At 42.2% G+C, this 10,840-nt stretch overlaps 1 protein-coding gene across 2 annotated transcripts in view; it reads left to right on the top strand.

Moving 5' to 3' along the window:
* Positions 1 to 1,968: 1,968 nt before the first annotated feature.
* EZR (ezrin) overlaps positions 1,969 to 10,840 on the top strand; it is a 21,317-nt gene continuing 12,445 nt past the window's right edge. Inside the window, exons 1-5 of one of the 2 annotated variants that reach the window (XM_009281447.2) lie at positions 1,969 to 2,047; positions 7,290 to 7,385; positions 8,205 to 8,479; positions 9,305 to 9,388; positions 10,034 to 10,180. In XM_009281447.2, coding sequence (XP_009279722.1) covers positions 1,985 to 2,047; positions 7,290 to 7,385; positions 8,205 to 8,479; positions 9,305 to 9,388; positions 10,034 to 10,180 — 665 coding nt within the window. In that variant the 5' untranslated portion in view covers positions 1,969 to 1,984. The remainder of the gene's footprint in view (positions 2,048 to 7,289; positions 7,386 to 8,204; positions 8,480 to 9,304; positions 9,389 to 10,033; positions 10,181 to 10,840) is intronic. The other variant, XM_009281448.1, reaches the window with a different exon arrangement.

The raw sequence follows: 10,840 nt of genomic DNA, 5'->3' as shown, positions 1-10,840 counted from the left end.
GGTTTTCTGGTAAGGAGTGGGAAGCACATCCTTTTAAGTTCTTTAGGTTGTAAAGTGATACTTATTTTACATCCACTGTGGTGGTTCAGCCAGAAGTACAAATAACTTGCACAATACAAAACTGCAGATTACGAGCATATGTTTTTCTTGAAGGGGGTAGATAGGGATTAGAATATGATTAGGGATTTATTGTTGAGAGGGATTAAGCAACAGGAGATTTTTAAGGTCACATCTTTGAATTGCAGTCTTGCTGTTCCTGAGAATTTGGTATCTGAACTTCCCCTCCCTTGCTAAACTGGAAACACTGTTTGGGAAACCTTTGGTTCTTAAGGCACAGGAAGAAAGCCTTAAGCATACTTCCATGCTCCATTATGGATCCCAAATGCTACAGTTAGGTTTTCTAAGAGCTCCTTTTCCCTTCTTGCTTGTTCTTTCTTCTTGCTTTTAGAGGATTTTTTTTCTAAAAATCCTAATTTAAAGGACAATGCTTTAAAAATACAGCTTGAAAGTGACAGGGCACATAAGCAGTCATCTTTCTATAGGAGGGTCCTCTGTCATCTGGGAGAGAGCAGGAAAAAGAAACAACTCTATAAAGGCTAAAAGACACTTAATGCCTTCATGTCTCACTAAAAAAGGAATGCAAAATTTTCTAATATATTTGACTAAAACTAGCTGAGGCAACTGGTTTTATTCACGGTTCTGTGTTAACTGTAACATTGTTTTACCTGATATTTATCCTAAAGTTTAAAGATACAGAATTAAGTGGCTGGAAACTGCTGCAGTGTCAAGGTTTTGTAGTGAGTGATTCTATTCCTCTTCTGCCCCTTCCTCTTGTTTCTTCAAATGTGCACCTCTGCGCTGGGCACCAGTGCCACAGCTGTAGCAGGCTCTCCTGGTCTATTAGCTCTGGCTTTCTGTAATGTGACGCTTATAAAATGTTGGAAATTGTCATGAAATCTTATCTGCCTGTAGCTTACCTGTTGTCTGGCCTTGTGTTTACATATCCACATTGTCTTCTCTTTCCTTGAAAATACCAAGCTACAAATCTAACTTGTTCTAACGATCATCCCATTTTGGTTTTTTAATTTGTTTTGGGGTTGTTGGGTTTTTTGAGACATAGTATAATATTGCAAACGATATAGTCTCCTGTAGTCGGAACAGCAGAGATAATCCTTTCCTGATTTGCCATTTTGCTGGTCCTTATGCTATTTCCTGCAAGCTTAGTTGCTGCTTTTGCCTCCTGATTAACTGCTAATAGACTTTTTCAAGTCATTAAACAGTCTTGCCTTCTGCATACAAGAGTAACCTCTGTCTTGCAGTCTACTTCTGCCACTGCAGTAAATCTGGTTATGTTGTTTCTTCACTAACGGCAATAGCTTAGTGAGCTCTTGCCCTGTAGAGTACTCATAACTCGTTCAGTACCCATAACTGCTGTTTTTATGTGCGGAGTAGATTTTTGAGGGAAAGAATGAATGTTTATCAGGTTAATGCTGATTGCTTTGTAAGAATAATCTGCAGCCTTTTGCCTCTAAAACCTCAGATTAATTCCAGCTCTAATATAAATGGAAGTTAAATTATAAGTCTTAAATTTAATTTAGTCATTAGGGCCTTTCGTAATCCAGGGGATGGCCTGCAGGCAGCTATGCTGTGCACTCATAGGAGCTCTTATTCCACGGGGGTTTAGGCCTGGAAATGGTCAACTCTAAAATGCCCCCAGAAGCTCAGTCCAATCCTGTGTTGAGTAGGAAAACCTGCAGAGCAATCTGGATAAGACAGCAAAGTCAGTGCCCCAATTAAGTTTGCTGGTGTGATAATAAATCTAATTGAGGCTTAAGTGTGTATATTATAGAGCTTATGGTAGTGCATGAAAGCGTGGAGACTGTGTTGTACACAAAGTACTATGTTAACACTGAGAAATAGCTTTCAATACATCTTAAACAATGCTTTTTGTTTTTCTCCTTAGATCAATGTTCGAGTTGTTACTATGGATGCAGAGCTGGAGTTTGCCATCCAGCCAAACACTACAGGCAAACAGCTGTTTGACCAGGTCAGTAAAGGGTTGGTATGGGCTCTTGTTTAAGCTTGGAGTACATTTCAGACTATAGTGTTTTCTTAAGACTGGATTCCAAACCTACCTTTCTTTCTTCTCTCCATCTCTTAATCAAAAGGTCCTGGTCTGAACTAAGATCTCTAAATTCCATCACAGTAAAAGAAAAAAGCAAGAATTCTTGCAGGCTTGTTATGTTCCAGTGAAACCTGTCTTCCTAGCAGTGTTGGGTGATGAGGTGTCACAAGGGATCTAAAATGTCTAGCCAGCATAGGTAGCGTGTAAAAATGCACCTCTTGCTTTGAAATACAGCATAGCTCTTACTTATTTCTTAAATTCTGAAGTTGAAATGTTGTCCCTGTGCATAAAACTCTTCAGAATCAGGTCTTCAGATGACTGACAAAGGGGTAGGCATAGCTGCATTCATTCAGGAGCTGGGTTGGAGGTAGCCACTTGCCACAGGTGTTTGAGTTTGCCAAACTACTGGAAAACCAGAAGAGTTTGTGATCTCCATGCAGCAACTATAGCAACATGCCTTATAAGAAGCCCCTGTGCAGCAGGATGGAGCAGAGACTTGTCCAGCCTGCCTCCAGGGGTTCCCAGGGAAGTGGAGGGCATAAGTAGCCAAGACTCTCCTCCCTTACTGTTATTCTTCCTGCTACTGCATTAACAATATACAGGTCTGTTTGGAGATGGTCCTACAAAGGTCAGATAAAGACAACTCAAATAAACTGCCTTATAAGAAGCCCCTGTGCAGCAGGATGGAGCAGAGACTTGTCCAGCCTGCCTCCAGGGGTTCCCAGGGAAGTGGAGGGCATAAGTAGCCAAGACTCTCCTCCCTTACTGTTATTCTTCCTGCTACTGCATTAACAATATACAGGTCTGTTTGGAGATGGTCCTACAAAGGTCAGATAAAGACAACTAAAATAAAGAGCACTTCGTAAAACTTTTATTCTTTTCTTAAGTAGCTTGCTCTTATAAAACTGAAGCAAGGCCTAGATTTCAGCAGAAAAATTTAACTTACTGTTCTGGAATTTAAAAAAAAACCAAACAACTTGCTTCTAGTTATTCCTGCTGGAACCCTGAAAACTAAGAATTGATCTATGCAGACTTCAGTTACACATATTAAGCTGTTTATGAAGTGTTACAGCAATTCCTTTGCACTTCTACCCTTGTTGACACCCTGCTAGCCTTGATAGCAAAGGGTGGTTGAGCTTTAACTCAAGTAGGCAGAACTGGCTAAACAATGTCCATTCCTTCTAAGTTTTTGTTGGTACAATTTCTCGTTTCAACGAATTAGCTAGAACTTGCTAGGCCTCATGGCAACTGTGTAGGGAGAAGTACTTTTCCAAAATCAACGAATTAGCTAGAACTTGCTAGGCCTTATGGCAACTGTGCAGGGAGAAGTACTTTTCCAAAAAAAAAAACCCCAAACTACCCCCCCCCAAAAAAAAAAAACCAACCAACGCAAGCCCCCAACAAAAAAAACCCCACATTCAGTGGGTTCTTGCAGGGAGTGAAATTATAATCACTACAGAACTTCACAGTACAAAATAGAGTACTACAAGTTGTGTTTAGCATTAAATCTATCTTTAATTCGTTTTGATTATTGCTGATCTGGGATAAACTTCAAGTATTCACTGACTGGAAATTTGGTGAAGTGCATACGGAACCAGCATTTGGTGTTTGACCTTCCATTCACTGCTGATCACCCTTGCAGCAGCGTAACTTCCTCCCCCAGCTCCTTCTATGTTAACCCGAAACAGAGAACTTGGGTTTCATCTCTGAGGGTACAAAAATCCAAATGACTAAAAGCCAGGTTTTTAAAAGCAATGCCTTAGATCAGACAGTGTGAGTATGTCCTATGTTCCTTATGACAAGGATTCAATGAGGCCTTTTTTCCCTCCATATATTCATTAACGTTTACATCTGTTAAGAGTCAGGGTCATCCCTCTGGCAGAAGAGAAACTACTTTCTTGACCTCCAGCTGAGAAGCACAAAATCCTGAGAACATGGAAAAAGGCAGGATGCTTCAGATCCAAGATACTTACAGCTTGCTGTCTAGGTAGTTCTGGACTTCTGAAGACTGCTTGTTGCAGCACTTGTTGCACTATTGAGATAGACTATCACCTCATGAAGATTTGCTCCTTGCATCCTATGGCTCGGGTTTAAAACCTGTGATTGGAAATTCTTATCCGTAGTCCATACCTTGTTGGAGTGCACGTCTGCACATCAAGGGAAGACTAAGGTAGAAGCGCGCAGCACAAAACCGGAGAAGGTGAAGACTGTATGTTTAGCTGCAACTGTTCTGACGTCCTCTCTTCACTTCTGCTGTGCAAGCCTTTTACTAGGCCCTTATCTCGGGTGGAGTTTACACTCAGATAAAGCCTATGGAGGCAACAGGTTTTCACAGGTATGGGGAGTGGCCCAACTTGAACTGCAGAACCGCTGTGGGGGGAAAGGGCGTTGAAGAAGCAAGCTGTTTTTAAAAACCACAAGATAATTTCTTGGCCTGGCTGTCAGATAGCAAAACTTCTGGCAGAGCCCTTGTGCTTTAGGCTTTGCTAGCGTAAGTGTATCCTGCACGTAAGGTGCAATATAGCTCCCTTTTACAGAAAGGGGAAAATAGTGGAAACCTGTGAATATGGAGTTCAGCTCCTCTCAAGCCAGACCCATGCAGAGTTTATGCCGCAATGGTCTGAGGTGTCCCGAGAACCAATGCAGTGGGCACTGCAGCTGGCTAGAGTACCTCCCAGGCAGTCGTGTGCCACCCTGGCCACGAGGAAAAGAGATTCAAATGGAGGAAAGCGTGTCACTGGCAGTTTCTGGGAATGAATGCGTTTCTGGGTGGAATGGGCAGACCTAAGACTTGCTGCTTCATGCATTTGAGGAGCAGGGGGGAGGTGTGAATCTTGAATATAATGCCTTGGTTCTTAGTTCTTCCTTGTTTTACTGTGGAGGAAGTTTACAAACCATTTCCCGGAATATAGACTAAAACATTCATGTCTTTGTTCTTTGTATTGGAACCTAAATGGTCAAATTGTGAAGTTTAGCTTAATACTCTCTCCTTCCTTGCCTTTAGGTTTTGGCAAGCACATAACTTCTGCAAGCTTTCTAACGTGATTTATAGAAAAAGTGTACTTTTTCTGTTGTAAGAGACATCCAGAGATAATGACCTGATAACTGCTTGATTTATGCAACTCTCTATTTTAACAAAGTTGCAATACTTTTTTTGTGCAACAGGAAGTACCACGCTCAACATACCCCTGCTTTTCTGCTAGATTGGTAAAGCCCAGTTCTGACCCTTCTAAAAATACATCCAGCTGTCAGAAAACTTGGCTGTTCTGTGCTGAAACAAGCCACTTTGGGGCAGGAAGGAAAAGGAATTTCAGTCAAGGAAAAGCTGAAGTGTTTTCAGACCCCAGCTCTTTTTTAAAAGTTGTGGGGTTTGGGGTTTTTTGTTTGTTGGTGGTTTTTGTTGTTGTTTTTTTTAACAGAAACTCTAGTTCGTTATAACTAGCTACTTATGGCCCTGTTGAAATAGAATATATAAACTGTAGCCTACTGAATACAGCCCGCAGTGTCTAGCTGTGAAGCCATCTCATTTCCTCAACTAGTAGGCACTGACCTCTTTATCCTTAAAAATTGTGTTTGCTTAGTGACATTTTTCATACTACTATGCAGTTTTCTTGGTCTGCTTATGTCACTAAACTTTAGAGATTGCCTGTTATTCAGCAATGTCATACAAATGGTAATTCTCAGAGTGCTAATCAGGATGGTGCATTTTTCTCCGTCTCCCTTACCAACCCTGGGAAGCTCTGGCTTCCAGGTGCAGACTGCTGGCTTCTAGCTCACCAGTAAGAAAATTTAAGGGAAACTACATCAAAAACTAATTAAATATCCTAAAATCATTGTCTCTCTAGTGTCTGCTGTCCAGCTAGAGTGTCTCCAGCAATACTATAAATGGGGAGAGTGAAACAGATCCTTGGCTGAGATCTTAAACTTGTTGAAGCACATGTAACTGCATGTTACATGTCTGTAACAGATTCTCAAGTCTGTCACGCTTTCCTAACTTGCAAAGTAGTTTTAAAAAGCTCTTGCCTTCCACACAGTTCAGCTCCCTATGGTGATACCCACATCACTTTTTGAGGGGCTACTCTGCAAGTAACATCAAGGAAGTGATCCAGATACGTATGTAGTGGATCTTTCCAGATCTCGTCTCTGTCTAGAGCACAGTCTTACAGGTAGATGAGCTGTCAGCAAACTACTGGGCTATAGGAACAAGCGGTCAAGAGTAGGAGGTCAGGAACTTTTAGGCTATCTCCTCCACTGAGAAAAAGGAACATGTCCAAACAGGACTATTTTTACTAGCAAGTGTGCCATCCAGTCAACAGATGGTGTTTCTGGATCTTTCATCTGGTTAGTATTTACAATATATGAAATGAAATTTGTCCTGATGTTGGGCCATCGATATATTTTCGTCCTTCAAAACCAGCCTTTGTGCGAGTTTAAAAAAAGAATACCCTTGACTGAGAATACGTGCAGCTTGTCTTAATTCTCAAAACCGCACAGGGAGCTTACTGCAGCAGCTGTGTGAAGCATCCCTCAGTTGCTTCCTCCAGCCAAATAATCTTTGGTGACTGGCAGACAAAATCACTTGAGCCGTTAGTACTGCTAACTAGTTGTAATTAGTACTAACACCATTACAGACCATCTTACCATAAGCTTTGGTGAGAGTAAAATTCAGTTGCTTCCTCCAGCCAAATAATCTTTGACTGGCAGACAAAATCACTTGAGCCATTAGTACTGCTAACTAGTTGTAGTTAGTACTAACACCATTACAGACCATCTCACCATAAGCTTTGGTGAGAGAAGTAAATTGTCTGCTTCACCAAGTACAGTTTTAAGAAGGGCCAGTAGATACAAGGAAGCAGAAGCCCCACCTGCTGCCAATGTACCAGTCCAGCAGTTGGTGGCCTGTCACTCGCCCTGTTTGTCTCTCCTGGTTTCCCCAGTAATCGTCTCCTCCTAGGAACTGGTGGGACAAGTAGCTTAGCCTATGCCATTGCTGTCATCTACTATGGCAGCTGTATATCTTTGTCTACAAGATGAAATTAAGAGATGCCAGATGAGTAGGTTTAGGCTGTTGCCTGCACCCGCAGGTGATGCGGGACTTGAGAGGATACCTGGACCTCAAGTGAACTGTTACCTACGATAACTTTTTTTCACCTTTCTGTTGCAGGTGGTTAAAACCATAGGTTTGCGCGAAGTGTGGTACTTTGGTCTTCAGTATGTGGACAACAAAGGATTCCAGACTTGGCTGAAGCTTGATAAAAAGGTAACAGACTTTGGGCTAATTGCTGAACAAAGTTTAAAGCTTACATGATTCCAGATGTGTTATTTGCCGCAACTTTATAAACCTTGTACCTGTTGTTGATTGTTCCTTAATTCTCATAACTCCAAGCTTATTTTTAGAGAAAACTTTGTGACCTCCATGGGAACTGTTTGGGGGAGCTGTGGCATGGTGGAAGTTTGCCCTTTCTCTCTGTGTGAATTGTGGAAAGCTTTATAGCGTTTGTCAGATATACAGCAGCAGCTTGATACGGTACTTTGTTGGATAGAAGCAGCTATTCTTGCTGTGTCTGGAGGAACATCTTGGCTAGTGATGGTTTTAGTCTCTGCTTGTGCAGGATCAGTTGTTGCACTAATGAGAAAGATAGGTTGCTTCAAGGCTGGGCAGTTTTAACAGAGCGCAAGTGCCTCTGATGTGCTCTTGTTTGTGGACTTGCAATTCTTATGAGGGTATGAACAGTTTTTCTTGATGCGGCAGTCAGTGACATACCTGTTTAATGACAGGGGGTTGTTCTCTGTCAAACGCATACAATACTGGATGGGTTTGCCATCTGATCCAGCATGGTAAATCATTCTCCAGTGACCAAGGTTTGCTGTGCAAGCAGAATTTTACTGGCTTAGTTGGAAAACGTGAGTCTCCCCTGTGTTCTCATACCAGTAAGCAGCCGGAATTAAGGAATCTCAGTAATGAGTTGCCAGTCACTCACCTCTTAAGGCAAATGCCCCAAATTGCTTTTTCTGTGTAAAAGCAATTTTTTCTATTGTTTGCAACCCTGGTCAGCTGTGGTGTTGCCTCTGTCCTCAGGTTTCCGCTCAAGAAATCAGAAAGGAGAATCCCCTCCAATTCAAATTCCGCGCAAAGTTCTTCCCAGAGGATGTGTCTGAAGAGCTGATCCAGGACATCACGCAGAAGCTCTTCTTCCTGCAGGTGAAGGAAGGGATCCTCAGCGATGAGATCTACTGTCCTCCTGAAACAGCAGTACTTCTTGGCTCCTATGCTGTGCAGGCCAAATTTGGAGATTACAACAAAGATGTGCACAAGCCTGGATACCTCAATTCAGAGCGTCTGATCCCCCAAAGGTGAAGGAGTCGGTTGATGCAGTCTCCCAATTTTTTTTTGCATTTTTTTGTTGGTTTTTTTAAAAGTCAAGAATTTGCATTCTAGCTAAATACAGAGTTTCACTGAAAGCATGACTTTTTTTTTTTTAATTGAACTGTATGCATTTGATTTTTTCCTTCTTTTATTTCTATTTCTATCTGTCAGAGTATGTTTTTGTGCTCTCTCCTTGGGTCCTAGGGAGAGGAAGTACACTTCTGAATTCAGCTTTTCTTTCCTAAACATTGCTGCCATGCTGGTACCTGGCAGTATGAATGTCTTCTCTTTAAGAAGAAAAGAGCAGCCTTCAGTCATGAATGTGTCATCCCTGGAGAAGTTTGGGTTGTGTGTCCTTAATCCTAATGTACGGTCCTAAAAATCCTGTATCTGGAAAGCACGTCTTGAGGCTACGTAGTCCATCCCCACACAGGATAAGTGTATGTTATCAGACAAATGGCCTCTGTTTACACTTCCTGAGGACACTCTCCTGGAATTAGACACTGTGCAATGACACCAGCTTTTGCTTTGCTTTAACCCTCTGGTGTCTACAGTGTGTATGTGATTCTTTTGCAGTGTTCTGCTTACTCCTCTCATGTCTCTGGTCAGTGACCAGAAAGGCTTTGCAGAGGTGTTTTGTTCATTCTGAATTACTCCGCTTCACAGAATACAACTTTGGGCTGAGTAGGATCTTCTTGGCTTCAGTAAGGCCTGATCAGTGTGGGACTGATTTTTTCAGTAAGACTGGTAGCAAAGATCAGCATCAATGGATACTGCAGGACGCAAACTCTAATATCTCTTTCTTTGTGTAGGGTGATGGACCAGCATAAACTCTCCAGAGAGCAGTGGGAAGAACGGATCCAGGTGTGGCATGCTGAACACAGTGGCATGCTCAAGTAAGTGTTTTGTATTGGTCCCTAGGCCAGTCACTTTGTCGCTGGTTGATTACCTTAAGCTTGCAGTTCTACAACATGTGCTTTTGAAATAGACTCCAAGAGTTGCCTGTGTGGGGGAACTCTTGGTGTATTTTTTCTAGTCCAATATCAAATCACATGGTAAAACTCAATAGGACTTTCACACTTGTGCTGAGAACAGTCTCTTGGATGGCTTCCTGAAAATCCTGGACCTAGGCACAGTGTATCAGTGATGACTTTGAGTGGGGAAAAAAAGTACAGGTGTGAGTCTAACACTACATTCATTGAAGCATTTGCATTGGCAGATGGGGAAAGTTCAGGTACTATACCTTTCCCACTGACTGTACCTTGAGACAAGGATGAATGCTGGAAGAGAGGAATGTTGCTAATTTTCTGTCCAGAAATACTAGGGCTTGGTAAATGGGAGTACTCTGTGTGTGTGTGTTTTCATAGGTGTAATATCGTAACTCCAAAAGTGAATCCCAAATGCTGAATGTTCAGTTTTAACTCTTGTGTTTGATGTGTTGGTTTAGGAAAAGTTACTTGTTTCTCTTGAGGACTTTGTGCTTTCTGACATAGTCAGATAAATGAGAAGCTAACATCTGCTCTCCTTCCTGTCTCAACCAGAGAGAATGCCATGCTGGAATACCTGAAGATTGCTCAAGACCTGGAGATGTATGGAATCAACTACTTTGAAATCAAGAATAAGAAAGGAACTGACCTTTGGCTGGGGGTTGATGCCTTGGGACTCAACATCTATGAAAAGGATGATAAGTAAGGCTTTTCAAGCAAGACCTGGAGATGTATGGAATCAACTACTTTGAAATCAAGAATAAGAAACTGACCTTTGGCTGGGGGTTGATGCCTTGGGGCTCAACATCTATGAAAAGTCCCCCCCCCCCCTTCACCTCTGATCTCCCAGAGTGAGAGGGCTGCTGTGGGAGCCAAGGGGAATTTCTCATTTACAGGATCAGGGCAAAGTTTAGAACTTGCTCGTGTTCCGGTTTTGGATCAGTAGGTGAAGCTGTGCTAGGAAATGAGCTTGTGCATCACTTATGCTTTCATGACTTTCCTGACCTTTGTAGCTTGACCTGCTAATGCTACCTACCGTATAAAGAGAGATGTCAGTTGTATAATGCCATCTGGTAAATCGTGCACAGTTGTAGAGCTGAACCCTGAACTTAGAGTTTACCAAACTTTTCCTTGAGTCAGGTTGCCAGGTATGCCAGCAGTGGATACCACACAAGAACCTAGATAGGCTAACATATCTGCAGAGCGTTTGGACATCTAAGGCCATTCCTATACTGAAGTTAATAGAATAGAATAGAATCATAGAATAGTTTGGGTTGGAAGGGACCTCTAAAGGTCATCTAGTCCAACCCCCCTGCCGTGGGCAGGGACATCTTCAACTACATCAGGTTGCTCAGAGCCCCG

This window comes from Aptenodytes forsteri, unplaced genomic scaffold, assembly GCF_000699145.1.
Source record: "Aptenodytes forsteri isolate BGI_AS27 unplaced genomic scaffold, ASM69914v1 Scaffold82, whole genome shotgun sequence".
NCBI lineage: Eukaryota > Metazoa > Chordata > Aves > Sphenisciformes > Spheniscidae > Aptenodytes > Aptenodytes forsteri.
Note: the sequence above shows the minus strand (reverse complement) of the source record. Positions and strands in the feature narration are given on the sequence as shown.